Here is a 19,269-nt window from a genome sequence, read left to right as displayed (position 1 = left end):
CCTAAAGATTAGGCGTATGCCACTTAGAGTTAAATATTTTTAAATTCCCTTTCATGATATTCTATCATTATTGGTTTATCTGTGTTTTCAAGTTGTATTTGTTTCAATTTGATGATTTATATTTTCCTAGAATATCGTGTCACCTATATTTTCAAATTTATTAGTTCAAAGTTTTACCTAGTGCTTTCTTTTATATATCTTGTTTATCTGTAGCTATGACTCTTTTCTCACAGTATTAATTGTGGTTTCTCTTTTACTTGATTAAGCGTGACAAACGTTTGTCAATGTGTTGGTCTTTTAAAATTAAAAGACTGGTTTTAATGATCACTTTAAATTTTTCAGTAGATTTTCGATTTAATTAATGTTATTTATATTTTCTTTTTTTATTGTTTATTTTTCAACATCTTCAACTGAAATTTTAGTTAATTTATTTTTAGTCAAATTTTTTTTTTTTCGGTTCGCGGGCCTCTCACTGTTGTGGCCTCTCCCGTTGCGGAGCACAGGCTCCGGACGCGCAGGCTCTGGACGCACAGGCTCAGCGGCCATGGCTCACGGGCACAGCCGCTCCGCGGCATGTGGGATCTTCCCGGACTGGGGCACGAACCCGTGTACCCTGCATCGGCAGGCGGACTCTCAACCACTGCGCCACCAGGGAAGCCATTTTAGTCTATTTTTTAATGTATACATTTAGAGTAAAGCATTTTTCTTTAGAGTACTGTATGCAGGGTTTTCTCTAAGTTCATTTCTATGTAGGATATAATTTTAGTTAAGTTTTCCTCTTCAGTCCAAAACTGCTCTTAGATGAGATATCCCCAGGATTTCTTTTGGATATCATTTTCTTTTTTAATTTCAAAATTTTATGACTTTTAGTCAGTGAATGTAGCCTGTATGATTTTTGCTTTTTGAAATGTGTTAAGGTCTCTTTCGTGGTCAAATTCAAGGTTAATGTTTATGAATGTTTCATGGATGATGAAAAGAATGTCTGTAATACCAACAAAGTTCTAAATAAATTTGATTATTCATGGTTTTGTTACTTGCTTCCTCTATTATTTTTTTGGCTTCTTGATGTATTTGTGATTTAAATATATTAAAGAGGTCTGTTGTGGTTGTGGAATTCGTGTATGTATGTGTGTGTTTCTAATAATCTTTACTTTGTATGGTTTAAAGCCATATTTTAAAGCACATATTGGTTCATGACTGTTCTATCTTCTGAGTAGATGTTTATCAATTTAAAATATCCCTTTTGGCCCTTTTAATAAATTTAATTTTGAATTACTTCTTGCCAGACATTAATATTCCTATACCCACCTTTGTTTATTTTGCCTTTGCCTCTCTCAGTGTTTTGCATATACCAGGGCTGGGTTCAGCAAATAACATCACTCAGTAACACAATTGCATTATTCTTTCTTAGGGCCTCTCAGCTTCCTTTAATTTATTCAGGCTTTTTATCTGTTTATTAGCCTAGTCATTATTACTTGCATTTTTCTTGGGTTCCTGACCCCAACTTAGTCAGTTTGAAATAGTTGTATCTCAGGCTTCTCTTATATTTAAAAAATTGAATTTGGGGCTTTTTGTTACCATGCAAGCCTTCTTTTTATCAAGAAATCCTTTATCAAGAAAGCCTTCTTGCTCTCATACAGACAGAATAGAACTAGTCAGGATATTCCCCTGATTTTGTTGCTGATTTGTCCTGTGTTATTAGAGTGGGTATTTGTATTCCCGGAATAAGACCTTTTCTCTCTGCATACATTTAGAGTGTTTCATGCCTCCTTGAAGAATGGGCTAATGCACTAGGGCTAATGATGTGATTTGAGCTCTTTAGAGACAGAAAGCATATGACAGAGAGTACCACAACATACAGGGAGGTAAAAGGTAGAAATCATTATTTTGAACATGCAGGAGTAGAAATGCATTAGTATGGTACATGTGTTAGATGCGGCCGTGTAATTTTGATTACTTAGGTAAATTAGAAAACACGTGAAAAAAGTTTCTAAAATAACTTATGGATGATACTCCAATAGCCTTCTACTGCTCTTGGAATATAGTTCACTGGCTACTTAACATCTACTAATGCTACTATCTCACATATTGTTTCATCTGAGGCTGTTGGGAGTTAAGGAAAGCATCCAACATGTCGATTGAAAAAAAGAAAAAGAAAAAGAAAATCCTCAGCTTGACCCCTGGGAGTAAAGTTAATGTGCTAGTAGAGCTCTGAGAAATCAGAAAATAGGAGGAAAATGGATAATAAAATGTAGCAAGGCTTTCCATGATTCAGTAGAATGGCTCTGAAATGATTGATGATATCAATCCATGTTTTCTTCTCCAAAATCCTTAGGAGATCATCATGGAAATAGCAATTAATTTTCAAGACTAAAGGAAAAAGTGTCTACAAATTATAAATTTTATATCATAGCATTTCCAAAACTCATACTATGAAGTTCTACTCTGAGGAGACTACTTATAAGAAAAAAACCAAAAAAACTTCCAGGGTTAATGCATATTAGCATATTTAAAGAAGAGTGGCAAGTTCTGAGATGAAGGCAGCCATCCAACCTGGAGTTACTATGATTTCCAAACTTTTAAAAATCTAAAACTTTTATTTTGTGAAACATTTATTATGGTTCAGCAGTTCAGAAAAGACAATTTACTATATTAAATTGCAATTTTCATGAACATATCAGTCATATAATTTATTATATAACATTTATCCTGTTATAGAAACATGCTAGTTATGTAAGGCTTTGTTTTATGTCAATGAGTAAAAATACAAGTTATATATAAAAAAGCCAAATGTCTCTGATATATATACCACATAACTAGCCTATTTGTATAAATGTTCATACAAAAAGACTTAGATGTCATGACAAAACCAAATGTGTTGGGTCTGGAGTAAAAGTTAATTTAAAATATTTAATTTTAAATTAAATTAAATTTAATTTTAACTTAAATTTCTATTGCATCAGCTGGTTTTATCTGGCCTCCATTGGTTCTATGGAGTCTTACACAACTCTTTTGATCTTTAGGAGATAATGTATGTAGTCTAGATATCTTACTTCAATCTCAAGTTTATATAAACATATGCCCATTTGGATTACTTCAGAATAGAAGACACTGAATTAGAGAGTTTGACCAAAAAATGGCTTTCTTTTTAAAGTTCAAACATAGTTTGTATCAACTTATATAAGAATATATGTATATATATATTAAATGTGTACAAATAATACAATGTAGGGAAGCAGAGAGAGGCTATATTTTAAAATTTACATTTTCTCTTCCATACATCATTCATATAGTCTACATTATGCTTTTAGGTTTTAGCCAAGTTGTTTTCAGGGGGTGTAAATTTGCTTAAGAATCTATGAAAGTAAAAAGTGATTTGACAAGTAATTTTTTTTTCTGGCAAAATTATATAGACATGCCCACACACACACACACAAACATACATACATACATACATACATACACATATAAACATATACAGATGGACTCAAAGTGAAATATCTACATTGATGTGTGTGTTTATATACATATACAGACACGGATATATATATACACACACATACATACATATATATACACACATGTGCATAATCTATATTATTTTTGTGATGTTACATCTATCAACACAGATAATTGTGGAACTATACCTATAATTTGTATTGGTATTTCCAGACACAAAAAGAACTTATATTCCTTGTTTTAATGCTTCCTTGTTTTAATATAACTATTTATTTATGTCTTAAAAGGTATTTATAGGTGCCTCTGGGGACAGCATCTCTGGTTGGTTTGTGGTTGGTTTATATTTTCATTTTAATCTATTGTCCACAGGCTGCTTTGTAAACCCCATAACTCGAATGTGTAGATCATTCAGAATTTAAGATGAATTAATAGTATGGCTCTTTGGGTCATAGAAAACGCTATTAAGACAACAATCTAAACATTTAAGGGGAAGAATCTTAAAGTCATATCATAGTTTCTTTTTTTAATATATTTCAAAAAGTAACTGACTTCACAAACACCAGCTCTAACATGATTTAGACAACTGAGAAACAGGCAAGTGTATTTTAAAATACTAAAATAAAATACATTTATACAAGTACAAAGCAAAACAATGCTGATAAAAATGTTAAACTTTATGAAAAAAAATCATTTGCAATTCACATCAAAATAATTTAACATTCTCTATCGTTTTAATAGCACAAGCTGCAACAACAGAAAAAAAGACAGATATGTGCACATCATTTTAAAACCAAATCAGTTAAAGTGCAGAAAAAAGTAAGTACAAGCACTTGTAGCCCACACAAATCTTTTAGGATTGGCACCATCTCTCTAAAACATCTATATTCTATATAGATTTCTAATTACAACACCACCAGCAGCTGCCATTGAATTCTAGAAATACACACAATATACATAGTATATTTGTTCACATTGGGAAGATCAGTGAAATTCAGCCAACTATTTCATACATGCTTCGTTCTTCAACAGATAGTAGAGCATCTGCCAGGCCTCAGACCCTCTTTAAAGTGAATTCCGACTTATCTTTATGCTTTTCACTGATCTGTATTTTTTCACAGTATAAAATTGTAAATGGTAACTATAGAGATTCTGACAGCTTGAGGGTTATTAATAAGCTGTGGCTAAATGTGAACTCAGGTAATACCTTTGAAGTCTCCAAAACATGTACATTTTGCCGGGAGACTAGCACAGGAAATGTTTTTTCCTTAAAAAGTGTTTAATTCCTGGTTTGGAAGTCACAGAACTGCAGCAGAGCCATTATACAATTCATGGACAGTCAGAAATAGCGCCTAGTCTACCTGATCACGTGCTGGTAACAGCAGAAATTTGGGAAAGACTGTTACCAACAAGGATTGGCACATTGGGGGATTTCTTTTTTTTCTTTGCTTCAATCAAATCTCATACCGTTTTCCTTTCCACACTCCCTTTCTGCTCCCCACCCCTACCCCAGAGAGTTGGTTCTGGTTCTTTCCAATGCAGATACAGTCTTCTCAGGCTGCCACCACTCTTTCCCACAATAGAAGAAGGGTGGACTTCTTAGATAGTCCGTATAATTTGATCAAACTAGATCTTCTTTTTTTCATTCTGGGACCAAACTGTCCTTTAGGGTCACTTTTCTGAAACTTAGCATTCCACTGAACTTTCCCCTTCCTTTTAGTCATGCTGGTCCTGACTGAATTATCACTGGGCACCAGGAACAGACTGTTTTCAAGGAAATTCAATGAAAATAGGTACTCAAATGAATTGTGAAGTTCATATCCTAGCCCTAGAATGAATATTCAGTTCTCTTTGTATTGTAGACTTATTACTTGGAACCTGGTATTAGAATTGGCAAAGAGACAGAGTTAGCATCATTCCAAAATAAAAGATCCCAAGAATGCATTACTAATAATATTATATATTATACAATGTATTGAATGAAGTGGCAAAGGGTTATATAAATACACTGAAAAATACATCTTGTTCTCCTCTAATTGAATAAATTATTTTTCTTATTACAATTGACTATTAGCTCATATGGAATTATCAGATGGTAATTTATTCACATTAAATTTTAATTTCTAACGGATTTTCTCACAAGGTAGTGTACTTTTAAAAGAAATATGTTACTAAAAAATTAGAAAGGAATTTGATCATGGAGAAAGTTTTAAAAATGTTCTTCTATTGGTCAACACAGTGAAACTTGTACTTAAGAATACAATGGAAACCAACGTAAGTGTTTTATGAAACAAAATTTTAAAACTCAGATACAGCATACTTAGAAAGGTTTTGATACTTAAATCAAGACAGTAATCCCCAGGTGAATGCCACCCTTTTGATGAGAATCCAGGGATATTAATACTCAAAATATTTACATTTGTTTTTAAAGTAGAGGCAGACATTGCTTTCAATGAAACCATAAAACTTAGCTAGATTCACTGTTTCAAGAGTCATTATAATATTTGGGATCGAAGGGCTCTAATGATGCTATTTTTAAATTGTCATTGGAGGTCTGATTTAAAAAATTTTATATTTTAGTAAATTAATGTTAGCTTTTAATGTTTTCTATTGGGAGATTTGATTTAATATAATTTAATATAAGAACAGTTATCAGGAAAGTAAAGTGTAGAAGTATATTTATTATAACTTTTAAAAGTGGGGAATGATAAATTACGCTAATGGATATATTTCCAGTTCTCAATTCCTTTTTTTAAGTAGATGTGAGATAAAAAATACTTACCAAAATAAGGATATTGAGCTAAAGGAAAAAGGTTTTTATTTATCTTTCTCTCTGCTAAAAATATACTTCTGCCTCATAGCAAATCTTTTTCATAAGGCTATCTTTAGTATAAGGCTGGGTCAACTGAACTTTAAATTTATAGGACACCTCCTCCTTTTATTACTATCCTTATTTAAAAATCAAAAACATTTGGCACCTGAGGATAGCTGTAATGGGAGGAAGAAAGAGATGACAGTGGATGCAGGTCTTGAGCTATGAATTCTACCTGTATGAGCCTATCAAAGCACAGGTATTTCTATTATAACTTTAAATCTCTTTTCTGCAGTTTTTAAAAAGTGACAGTATGAAGTGCACAAAATTATATTAATAATTATTTTAAAAAGGAAAATATTAATAATTGCTTTGCCTCTTTTTGGAATGGCTAAGAAAGATTGTGTGGTTTATATTCGTTAAGGTTCCTCTGTTTCAGTTTTCTGTATTGCTTTGAAAAATCTACATTTGTCATAGTTCATAGCTGCCCTGTTTCAGCAGCCAAGAAAAGTTAAAATCACTGCTCACTGGCATAGCTAAATCTCTGCTACGCCGACTTGACACAGTTTAAAATTTCCAGTGTATTAAGATCGTGTTAATTTTTTGAACAGTCCCTCCAATCATGACAATGTCTTCATTGGGTCTATGGACCGTTCTTCCAGTGGTGGGACTTGAAAAGAACAGAGGAGCTCTTTGTGCATCAGGTTTTCAAAAGAAAGGAATGAAGAAGCCCAAATGCGTACTTTAAATATTTTAGCTGGCAATGCATTCATAATGAGGAGTGGCCACATTTCATGAAAGAGATAGCCAAGCTGGAGCTCAAGAATTATTATTATTATAAAGAGAATTTCCAGCTACACAACGCACCCCAGTGAGGGAATTACAAAACAGTATTCCAGAAAATATTTTTTGCTACTCCAGTATTGATTGGCAACATGGTGAAATAGTCAAGAAATCTTCCACTGGTTTTCTTAGTTAATGGAGGTGAATTGAAATAACTAGGTGGAATCCAGGATGCAGGCTTTTGGAAGAGGATGTCACAACCAAATTGGAGAGGAAAGTCTGGTAAAAGCCCTACATACATCAGCGCAGCCCTCTTCATACAGTTGCGTGTTGTGTATGGGACACACTCACATCAAGGCCTCAGTAAATACTGGGCCCAAGTACTGCTTTCCAAGGTCTTTAAAGGAAAGAAAAAACGAAAAAGAAAAAAAAAAGAGGAAGAGAAAAGTTGACGTTTTGGTCCCAGATTTTGAGTTTGTTAGAAAATGTACATTCATGTTTGGTGAATCAAAGAATCTTCTGGGAAGAGAATTAACGTAAACAAACAAAACATATATTTTTACAGTTGCTTATTAACTATGCCTTTTCCCCTCCGTTACGCTGTTTCACACTCATTGCTTCCCTAGAGCAAAGCACTTAGTATGTAACTGTTTCAACAGACTCCTTGTCAGCCCTCAAAAACAGAAGCAGTGTTTCTTAAAAGCCCATGTTTTCTAAGGCCACTAGAAGAAGATCTGCCAAAAGATTTGTAGTTGGTGTCTTCGTCGGTTGATGTTGAATAGCACTATTAATCTCTTGTTTCCATTACAGGTGTACTTGGCGTCTTCCACCTCGGGTCTTAATCAGGCGACTGTGTCTGTGGGAACACCGGAGGTCTCGGCTCCGTTTGGGAACCCAGCGTGGTTTCCAAAGACATTCACAAGGACGAGGAGCTCTGAGTGTAATCTCTTATGATAAGTGTGTCGTATTTGGGAGACGATGGGATACAGAGGGCCGACTCGGACACTGGCGAGTTGGGAGTGGTACTCCCCGAGTCCACCGAGTCTCTGAAGGGGGACGGCGGGGTGAGAGCCACCAACTCCTCGAGGTCCGGCTTGCCGGCCGCAGCCTCGGGCCCGGCCGCCGGGGGCTCTCGGGCAGCGCCCCCAGCCGGCGGGGCCGCGGCTGCGGGCTGCGCGCCGCCGGTGATCTCAATGGCGGGCAGCGGCTGGATCTCGGCGAACGTGGTCATGGTGGTGGGCAGCTGGATCTCTTTGGGGATCAGGTAGGACGAACAGAGCGGGGCGCCCGCGCCGGGGCCGGGAGCGGCGGTGGACAGCATCATGGAGTTGAGCTCGCTGATGTTGGCAGTGAAGCGGGTCACCACGCTGCTGATCTGCTCCATGAGCGAGCCCTGAGACGAGCTGCTGCGCGCCGCGGGCTCCGAGTGCAGCGACGGCAAGTCGTCGTCCGTGCGGCCGGCCGAGCCCGCGCGCTGGCTCAGCGTGCTGATGGGCGACGGCGAGCGCGGGCGCGCGGGCGCGGGGAAGTGCTCCTCGGCCTCCACCACGTCGTATAAAGCCTTGGGGCCGGCGTCCGGGGGCTCGGGCCCGCCTCCGCCCGCGCCTGCGCCGCCCGCGACCGCGCCGCTGCCCGCGCCGCCCGCGCACAGGCCGCGGCTCTCCGTGCTCTTGGGGAAGGGCTTGATGACGGCAGTTTGGTTGGGGTTCTCTTTCTTGTTGATGTGGATGGACAGCCGCTGCCACAGGTGCTGCCCCCGGTTACTCTTCTCGTTCTGCGCCCACGTGACAGATTTTCCATTGGAGCTGCGGAGAGAAGAGAGACAAGAGGTGACTCCGCGAGGCCCCGGACGGGAGGGCTTCCCCGGTGGTGGGCGGCCGTGGAACTCGGACTGGGGAGGGCTTTTCTTGTTTTCTCAGGAAATAGGGCATCAAAGGACACCAGGGAAAGAGATCTTGGACGTGGCTTTTGCTTGCTTGAGTGAAAGGCTGCTTTCTTGTATCTGGTCTTCCGTTCATCATGACCACGGAAGTGTGTCAAAGGGGATATTAGTGTGGATAAAGGGCTGTGTATGGGGATTCTGCAGTAGTTCTGAGACCACTCGTGAGTGCAACAGCTGGTTAGGCTGCAGACCTAGAAGCTAGGGCTTGCAGTATTGTGGTTGTGTGCAGACGTTCCGGTGACAGGGCACGGGCTTCCCAAAGTGGGCAGCCTCTGAAAGGAAACAGAACTAGGACCTCAGCTCAACCCAGTGATCGGAGGGCAGGGAAGGGGTAGGAGTCAGGGGTTACCAGGAAGTAGATAGTGGTTCCAATTCAGTTTTTATTCTGCACGCCCATGGTTGGTGCATTAAACTAGGGATTTCTGTAAGAACTCCTGACTTTGAACATGTTTGTACTTAGTCTGGCGTATCTGGTGGAAGATACAAATTCAGTGAACACATACACTAATTTGTAATTAATTAGAACTCTTCTACTTGGTAGAAATTTCCTCACGCATTTATTTTAAGGCCTAAAACTTGAATAACAAATCTGTGAGGGAGCATGCAGTGTTATTGCCTTTGGCATCTAGCTTATAGTTTCGAATTAGGGTCTCGATGAGTGTTGTCTGGCTGACATGGTTTCTTAGGACCTTTCTCCCTCTTCTTTTTCCCAAGTAGTCCTTTTTCGTCTCTACTCTGGGAACTGAAATCTGCTCTGGTGAAGAAAGAATCTAATGAGGCTGATGCCTCAGCCTCAGAGCCTGACTGTGCCTTCCTTACCTGGAACCACAAACTATCGAGAGCCTCACCTATGGTCAGGTGATGTGCTCTGACCTTCAGGGATCTTATATGGAGAGATCCTGGTGTGATTTCCCACAAAGGAATACAAGATCTCTGTAACTAGGGGCTCTGCTATATCCAGGCCGCTCTGTTCTAGGTGCTGTGACCAAGAGATAGCCTTGGGCAGTCTCTGAACAAAGGCTTTGACCACCCAATTTTATCATCTCAGCTGGTGGCTATTAAACTTAATTGTGCATAGGACTCACCTGGGGTATTTGTCAAATACCCGGGTGAACCCCAGGAGATTCTGATTGTCCAGATTGGGTTCCACGGATCTATGCATTTTACAGGCACTCAGCCCCCTGCTCCCTAAAGTGATTCTGCAGCAGGTGTTTCACAAACTGAGAAGTTCTAACAAGAAGTTATCCTTTCTCCCTGGGTTCCCATTGCTCCCTTGGCCTCCTTGCTGGAGGGCTGACCTGCCTTTATCAGACAAGGGACTGAATTGTGTTTGGAGCCCACCTGCCTTGGGACTGCCAACTGCAACTTCGAGATTCTCTTTTGCTTGAGACGTCCGCTCCCTTGATAAGGGACCACTGTTTCTGCAGCCCCTATAACAACACGCTTCCTGCCTCTTTCCCACACTGCTCCCCATGTCTTCATCTGTCCCTTTCCACTTTGTGGTCTTCCTTTCTCTGCTCCTTGCACTGAAATCTCATTCCATTTAATATACCCAGTGTATTGCAACCTGGTGTCCTTCAGAATTCTTGAATGTGAAATATCCTCCACCCTCACCCCTTTTCCTGCAAATAATGAACAAATTATTTCCAGGTTTGGAGGTTGCTGTGCATTCCCAGCACAGCAGAAGGGACCCTGCCAACCTGTTAACTTCCTTCCCAGAGAGTTTCAGGGTTTGTTCTTACGTTTTTGCATTAACCCGACCTGCCACCCTTTATGTTTTCAGTGCATTACTTTTCTTTTTCCCAAGTGTCCACTAACTTCTGGAACATGGCACAGAAAAAATGGAACAGATGATTTATGGGATTTGATTGGGAGGATGGTTGCCAACAACCCCATTTCTCTCCTACTGGCAAGATAAGAAACAGACATGTCCGTAGGGACAATTAGTTTTTCAGGTAGCTGAGGCCACTTTTGACACAAAGCATGGGCTAGAAACTAGAAGTATAACTGGATTCATTCTACCAAGCTCTAGGAAAGTTTTTGCTCCCAGCACAGAGAGGTTTTGATGGAACATAACTTTAACAGTGACAGTCATTGGAATCACATGTAGCTGGGCTCCCAAACATGAGAGCAGATTGAAAAACCTTTGGGTTTTCAATGTGGGAGAAGGAAACTGTCCTAACCAAGCAATCTCTACAAAGTACTGCCATCTTTCCTGGCCATGTCTTTGCTCACAGTGTCACAGGATCTGTGGCCACTTGGGAGAGAGTGTACCAGACAATCTGAATAACAATGGAAATGGACACAGGACACACCAGAGACATGGAGTCCAAATCTGAGCACTTCATTTCTTGGGTCATGGAATATTTTTTTCTCCAAAGCAAATGGAGATTCTTAAGAAAAAACTGACCTACAAGAGACGTTAATCTGTTTATCAATAGAATGTAGTTTCTATGAAGACGGGAACCTTATCTACCTTGTTCACTGGCACACAGCGAGATCTTAATGAGCATTTGATGGATGAATAGGATTCTTAAGGCAACAGGGCTGTTGTGTGGTGTATGGAAAGTGCAATGGACGAAGGATCCTAAAATCTGTATTCTAATTCTGGATCTGCCAGTCTAGATGTTTGGAAAATAATAATCTCCTTAAGCCTCAGAAAAAAAAAGCAGATAGTATATGATTTGGTGAAGATTGTTGTGAGGAGATGAAATGAGACAATGAAAGTGAAAGGTTCTGGTAAGGAGAAGGTATCGAAGATGTTATTTTTTGCATTCTGTGTGAATACTAAGTTTCAAGAAACAAAAATAATATGTTACAGTCGGCCCTCTGCGGTTTCGCATCTGCGGATGCAACTCAAAGCAGTCAGGTCTAATGTTGGTTGAATCTGCGGATGCGAAACCTGAGGATACTGAGGACCGACTGTATTCATTGAGGACCGTTTAGGTAAGGGATTTGAGCAGCTTGGCCTTTGGTCTCTGCTGGGGCTCCTGGAATTAATACCCAGGGGATACGAAGGGCTGACTGTACCCAAGGCTGTTTTGAGCTCTGGTTGAGGAACAGAGAATTCAGTGCAAAGTAAGTATTTATGGTAAGGCCATAACATACTTCTGGTTGTTCCTTCTTGCCCTGACCGATTGTACCCAGCTTTGGAGTTACAGGGGTTTTTTTCTGTGGCGTGTCTTTTCTCACCCTGTGCTGTCACCTTGGGTGATCACCTCTCCTCCACTAAATTTAACATTATTCCGCTTCCAAAGTTTCCTTCTTCCTGATCTTTCATTGAGCTGCCTCCTCTGCCTTTTCCTTCCTTTTTATCTAAGTACTTCCTATCTTTTTTTTTTTTTTCTTTTTTGACTTTTCCTTAATTGCTTTCTCTTGAAGGAAGCTTTCCTGACCCCGCTCCTGACTGGGTTAGATTCCCATTGTCCCTGCCATAGGCACTGAATAACTCTTTGTTGTATGTCCATCTCATCTGCTGGATGGAGTGTTTTGAAGGCAGAGACAGAAGGTTCTTCATTTCCTGTTATATCCACAATACCCAGTGCATTGCCTGCTCAATAATATTTTTTGGCTAATAATTGAGTGGATAAATGCATTCCATTTTTAAAAATTCATACTAATTACTTTTGTTAGAATTAAGTTTTAAAAATCATTCAATATTAATGAAATTCTTTTGTCTTGAGGATCCATCTACTTCTTATATAACTCAATGTAATCATTAGTACTCAGTGTGTACTGAAAAGGATGTATGAAAAGGTATTTCATAAACTAAGTACAACAAGACAGATCTTGATGTCTATCATGAAAATCACAAAGGAAGTGTTGATTTCTTTTTTGTAGTTCGTGTATGTCTGTTTTAGTGAAACTTCTCAGTGATGACAGTTTGTTGAGGCAGTTACCAGCCGGGGACCCAGAGTGTGGCTCCAAGATCTGGCCTTGATTGATGTTGGGCAAGTCACTTAATACCTTTGAACCTCTTTGCTTATTGGTAAAAAATAGAAGTGAACCACCCTTTCTGACCTCACGTGATTTCTGGGAGGAACCAAAACAGTAATATACATTAGGGTGTTTTATAAAGCATAGCGCCTCTGCAAGGGGTTATCGCCATCAAACTTTCCATTCAATGGAGGTAAAATGTTGTTTATTAGTATTTAGGCTGATAATTTTTTTTTTTTTAAACCTCAGGATTATACATTTGTCCTAGGGCCTGAGGTAAGAAAAAGGAACAAACTTTTCCTTACCTGTCTACAACACTTCACCTTTCCCAGCTAATATTTTGGGCATTAGAAAAGGAGGAAGAGGAAAGAAGATTGGAGGGAGAGACAGAACCAATGGTCTGCTACATCTGGGAAGGAGGACAAACTGGCCAAACAAAAGAGAAGAAAACAACACAGAAACCTTGGTTTTTGCAGGCACCAATTAGCCCTTTTGCCATATGTAATACTATGTAGTCTAAAGTTCTCATTTTTATGATGATTTGCACTTAATTTCTGGAAAAACAAAAACCACAAAATTCAGCCTTTCAGTAAGAAAGAGGGTTATTAGAGGGTTAGGCTTTTTTGTTTGTTTGCTTTTTGTTTAGATTTTGGGTTTGCCAAAATGACACCTTCTACCTTTATTCTCAGAAGTTTGTTCTCCCTCTTCTCTTCCATGTGGGACACTTAACTAACTTATTCATTTCAAGCAGGCTCCAAATGTCAGCTCAATGACCTCTCCCAATTTCTCTACTCATCCCCAAAACCTGCAGGCATTAGAGCATACTGCCATGGCGCACCATCGTTAGGAAGCAAATATTAATAAAGAGAGAGTTTGACTGTCAAAAAACTCCAGGAATTTAGAATTTTTGTGTTCATGTTAAATGGCTGTTGAATGATCTGTGTGATTTTTTTTCCCTCAGAACTCGTTTAAGGTTTTATTAATGGCATATAAGCAATTAAGATTCTCAGAATATTTCACTGAATTAAAAAAAAACAAGGCCCTTCTCCTCCTTTTGTTACATTACATTGTTTATTAATACTTTCCTAAGTTGCATAGTTTCAGGGCATAAGAAAAATCAAATGTATCCTCTGAAAATCAAAAAATTATTTTTATGAAAAAATTATCTTCATTACTAAACCTCTCTTTTTTTGTGATTTTGAGTTAAGAGGTAGCCAGGAGAGAGGTATAGTAAGGTTATGAGCTTCCTAATACAAAAATGTATTTAAAAAATACAAAAACCTTGTAACATCATTAGCAAATATGTCTTTGGAATGACATCAGACAATATTAGGTCAATAAAATAATTTTATGAAGTAAGGAATATTATAAGCAGAAAATTTACAATTGCAGTTCCATTTTCTGCACATTTTCTTAAACTTTTAATTTAAAAAAAATTTTAACATCTTTATTGGAGTATAATTGTTTTACAGGGGTGTGTTAGTTTCTGCTTTATCTTAAACTTTTATAAATCAGTCTATTTTGCTTTCAGTAATTTGTTTTGAACTACAAAATATGGAAATATAGTTTTAAAAAATACTGAGGAATCTGATATTGTTTACATTCAGACATTCTAAATTAGGTGGGAGAATTTCTTTCTGAGCCTTGCCTAAAACCTGACATCTTGATTTTGACAATTACACTGAAAAACACACCGTAATATATAAGAAAATGGCAGAATCATCTATATAAATTTACCCAGTTATAGCATAAATGGATGTAAATAGCTATTCTGCTGTCAAAAACAATTTAAATGGCCAGGATGATGTATGCATTAGAGATGCACATATGGAGAAAAACACTTGGGTAAATGGAAATGAAGTCAAGGACTAAATTACCTGATAGAGGCATAATAATCAAAGCAATGCCACCTGTTTTCATAGTGCTTTATAAAGCACTTTTAGGAACACTGATTATCAGAGGTTGATAGGATCAAAGTGTTTATCCTCCTTCCAAAAATGAGAACACCAAGACTCAGAATAGGTGATTTACCCAGGGTTACAGAGAAAATGACAAAGGGGGGACTAATACCATGTCATGATTTTCAATTCCATTTTCCATGACAGTACACTGTCCATATTTGTTTTTTGAAGTGAGCTCTCCTTATTCCATGGCAGAGAGCCTCAGATGTTACCTGTGATGGTATGTGTGTTTAAGTAGATAAGTTAGTAGTAATTTGATTTATATTCTCTCTTACCCTGTATTGCTTTACTTCTTTTTTTTTTTTTCTTTCCTTTTTGCGGTACGCGGGCCTCTCACTGTTCTGGCCTTTCCCGCTGTGGAGCACAGGCTCCGGACGCGCAGGCCCAGTGGGCATGGCTCATAGACCCAGCCGCTCCGCGGCATGTGGGATCTTCCCAGACCGGGGCACGAACCCGTGTCCCCTGCATCGGCAGGCGGACTCCCAACCACTGCGCCACCAGGGAAGCCCTGCTTTACTTCTTTTTTTTTTTTTTTTTTTTGCTTTACTTCTTAATCTTGACACTGCAGTATATTTTGCAGTCTCAAAACACCCTGCATCTCTCTTTGGTTGCTAACTCAAATAGCACAGGTTGATTGAGCACCTATATTTGTCAAGGATGATGACTGGATGCCTTGATGATGAAGGCCCTTGAAGCTTACAGCCATATACATTAATATTATAAGGCAGTTTCAGCCTTTTTCTTTCATGTTGTGATTCAACAGAAGACAGTTGTCCTGTGTGTAGCACACTTATTTTCTCTCTGACTTATTTTGGAATACCAGTAAATGAGAGTGGTGTAATTTCAGGGATAATCTTAAATCTGCACTATTTTGAAAATTTTGGTATTTCATCTAATATTGGTAGTAAGTGATCTGTGGTACCTTTGCCAATGATTTTGATTCATCGGTGCTTTTTGGTATTGCGGCTGAGAGTTACTGATGTAAGAGACTTCCCTCAAAGAGGGTGTAATTGATTTCAAGAGAACATACTTACAGAAGAAGGCTAACAATATGAATTACAGTATTCTGATAGAGGTTGTTTTCCTTTTACCTAGGACCTTGAAATGAGGAAGCAGATGGCCAGGAGGAAGGATGCTAAACATGAGGTGAGTGAGGGATGGTGGAGCATGGGAACAAGCAGTCAGTTCATTGAGTTCTTAGAGGGGACGGATCACAAGGGATTCAAACCTTCACAAGAAGAAATCATTTCTAGTGGGAGGAGGTTGGCCAGGGAATGTTGCCTGCCTACAGGAGGCAGATTGCACCTAGGCCTTGAATAATTAGTAGGTTATGGCAAAATCCAAAAAGAGAGTGCTAAGCATTGCTCTCCAGGAAGGATAGCAGTGACAGAAGTCCAGGAATCCACAAAGAATTTTCCAGGAAATAACCAGTAGTCCAGTGTGACTGTGTAGGTATAGAGTAAGAAGTTAAGGCATCAGAAGGTAGAGTTTAGACTTTTTTGTCTGCTGTAAAAATTCTTCCTGGCCACCCATGACCTACAAGAGTCTTCTTTCTTCTATTGGATTGGCCAAAAAGTTCGTTCAGGTTTTCCAAAACATCGCACAGGAAAACCCGGACGAACTTTTTGGCCAACCCAATACTTTCTTTTGCTATTTTAATAACTCATTAGTAATCAGCCTTGGACTTCTTATTAGTGTCTGGCATAAATGGGTGGTCTAATATGTTAGACCAGAAAGATGCTTTGATTATTAGATGCATATGTCATCTACATGGTTGATCAATCAATAAATGGGTATATCAAGAAGTACCCATCACTTTGTTATTCTTCAACTGTAAGAATTCTCTGTTGTTATTTAACATTTTATGGATTTGATCATCTTTCTCGAGCTCAACAAAAACAGTTGAACTCAGGAACCGTATATGCCGTAATCTTCTTTAAACCTTCACTACAGCTTCACCCATTGACCTTATTCCTTGTCTGGCCCCAGTCCTGGTCCTACTTCAGGAAGACGTTCAAGCCTAATTAATATTTAAGTTAATTAGTCCTTCAGGCAATGAGGAACCAAGAAGATTTGACACAAGCAATAGTGGTACCCAGAGTAGATTTAAGAGCTTGTTTTAATAGTGCAGGGATACAGTGTAAGATGCTAACAGTTGTGGCCAAAATGAGGATGGAAAGGAACATATTGATATGAAAACCATTGAGAAAAAAAGACATTTGTCCTTGCGCTTTGGGTTTTTCTTGTTGGTATTAGAGGAATTCAGAGAAAGGGTTGCTCACGGGGGAAAGAAGTTTCAGGGAAGGATTTGCAAATAAAGTGGAGCTTACCGAGGTCTTAAAGCCTGGGGAATGTTAAAATAACATGGATAAACAAGATCCAGTTAATATACATCTCGCATATACGGCAAAGAAACTAATTCCATGTGTTTAACCCTGTGAAACCCTTCTAACAACCCCGTGGTGGACTTTCACCTCTCTTTTAAGTAGCTGGAGCGGGAGTAGTGGCTGCGTGCTTCTAAGATAATTCCCTCAGAGGACATCTCTTAGTAGGCATTTAGTCCCTAATAAAATCCTAGCGGGAGGAGAACCATTCAGCCCTATTTTAACTTACCTTTGGTCTAACAGCAGCGGAGCCCTTTTCAGAATGTTCCATGGCCAATCAGGGTGGGTTATTAACGTGCCTGATGGTCTAGGATTGCTGCTACTTCCCCCAAGTTCTTATAAAGAGGAAGCATCTAACGAAGGGCATGCAGGAGCGTGTACCAAGCAGAGGCAGTTTGCTGGATCATCACAGAGTTTTCTTTCTCAAATTAAGCTATTTCTTTCAATCCATAATTCAGTAAACCAGACTCAAAGCTAAACTCCTCATACTGAGATATAAGTTCTAGGTTTAGTTGAGGTGCTTCAACTAAGATTAGAAGATTTTCTTTTCCAAAACAGGAAATGATTTTTTTTCCCCAGCCATCACTATAATGCCCAGATTGCAAGTGAGTAAAGAAAGAACAAAAGAAGACAAAGCTGGGCTTCCCTGGTGGCGCAGTGGTTGAGAATCTGCCCGCCAATGCAGGGGACACGGGTTCGAGCCCTGGTCTGGGAAGATCCCACATGCTGCGGAGCAACTGAGCCCGTGAGCCACAACTACTGAGCCTGCGTGTCTGGAGCCTGTGCTCCGCAACAAGAGAGGCCGCGATAGTGAGAGGCCCGTGCACCGCGATGAAGAGTGGCCCCCGCTTGCCACAACTAGAGAAAGCCCACAGAAACGAAGACCCAACACAGCCAAAAAGATAAAAATATACATAAATTTAAGAAGAAAAAAAAAAAGAAGACACATTTGTTTCGTGCCTGTGGGCTGAAGCTTCCAGGAAGACTTTGTGGAAGAATCCAGCTTGATTTAAACCTTGAATAAAACGTGGGATTGGGATTGATGGCAAAGGAGAGTCTTGGAATGATAGTAACTCCCGTTTGAATAGAACTTTCTACCTCACAAGGTGTTTTCACCTGTATTATTATATTTGACCTTCACGACAGCTGTTTGACATAGCACTTCTAATGACGTATTTATAGGTCTGTTCCTGCACAAAACTTGGAACACTCCAAGGGCAGCAACTACATGCATCTCCTGTGTTTAATATGGTACCTGATGCAGAGTAGGTGGGCTGGGAGTGTCAAGCAAATGAAGTAAATTCTTTCACCTTGAGTGCTTGGTATAGACAGGTATTATTAACCTGTATTATAGATGCAAAAACTGAACTTAACTAAGTTAACTGAACTTAACTAAGTTGTCTAACTCAAAAGGCAGAGCAGTGCCTCAAATATGACCCTAAATCCAGATCACTGCCGCCACGCAATATTGTCTCTGTGCTGAGGGCCAAGATACACACTGAACCAGAGGGCTGACAAGACATACCTTTGTGGAGCAGCAAGGGAAATGCCAACACCCAAGTTTGTGTCCATAAAATGACCTGATAATAAGTTCCAAAGCTGTGTGTCAACATTCACCTGAACATTGCAGAGATGACTCCTGAGGGACTGTAGGATAAGAGAATGTCCCCGGAATTCTACAGTGGTTGCTGAAAAAATGATTTCTGTTTAGACGAAATATTCCTTTTGACCTTAGTTAAAGCACCTCAGCTAATGCATGTAACTTAAATCTGATGTATGAAGAGTACTCTGGTTTCGAGGCTTTGAATCCTGGTTGGACATCTACCACTAACATGCTTATTATGTATACAAAGCTCCTCATTTAAGAAAGCAATTTTTTGGATTATTTTTGCTTATTGCATAAAATGGGCCATGCCACAGATGTGAGGCACTAAGTCAATTCCAGTTCCATTCCCTTTGGGTTGCTTCACGTGCTTCATGATGTATCTTTTCATT

The 19,269-nt window shown here is 39.2% G+C and overlaps 1 protein-coding gene and 1 long non-coding RNA gene across 3 annotated transcripts in view; one reads left to right on the top strand and one right to left on the bottom strand.

Annotated features, from left to right (window-relative positions):
- Positions 1–3,962: 3,962 nt before the first annotated feature.
- Positions 3,963–19,269, bottom strand: part of GRM5 (glutamate metabotropic receptor 5) — a 565,234-nt gene continuing 549,927 nt past the window's right edge. For both annotated transcript variants that reach the window (XM_032640370.1, XM_032640371.1), the window contains one exon: positions 3,963–8,856. In XM_032640370.1, the coding sequence (XP_032496261.1) occupies positions 7,968–8,856 (889 nt within the window). In that variant the 3' untranslated portion in view covers positions 3,963–7,967. The remainder of the gene's footprint in view (positions 8,857–19,269) is intronic.
- Positions 8,247–19,269, top strand: part of LOC116757904 — a 147,975-nt gene continuing 136,952 nt past the window's right edge. Inside the window, exons 1-2 of the long non-coding RNA XR_004351110.1 lie at positions 8,247–8,315; positions 15,986–16,036. This is a non-coding gene — a long non-coding RNA (uncharacterized LOC116757904). The remainder of the gene's footprint in view (positions 8,316–15,985; positions 16,037–19,269) is intronic.

This window comes from Phocoena sinus, chromosome 8, assembly GCF_008692025.1.
Source record: "Phocoena sinus isolate mPhoSin1 chromosome 8, mPhoSin1.pri, whole genome shotgun sequence".
NCBI lineage: Eukaryota > Metazoa > Chordata > Mammalia > Artiodactyla > Phocoenidae > Phocoena > Phocoena sinus.
Note: the sequence above shows the minus strand (reverse complement) of the source record. Positions and strands in the feature narration are given on the sequence as shown.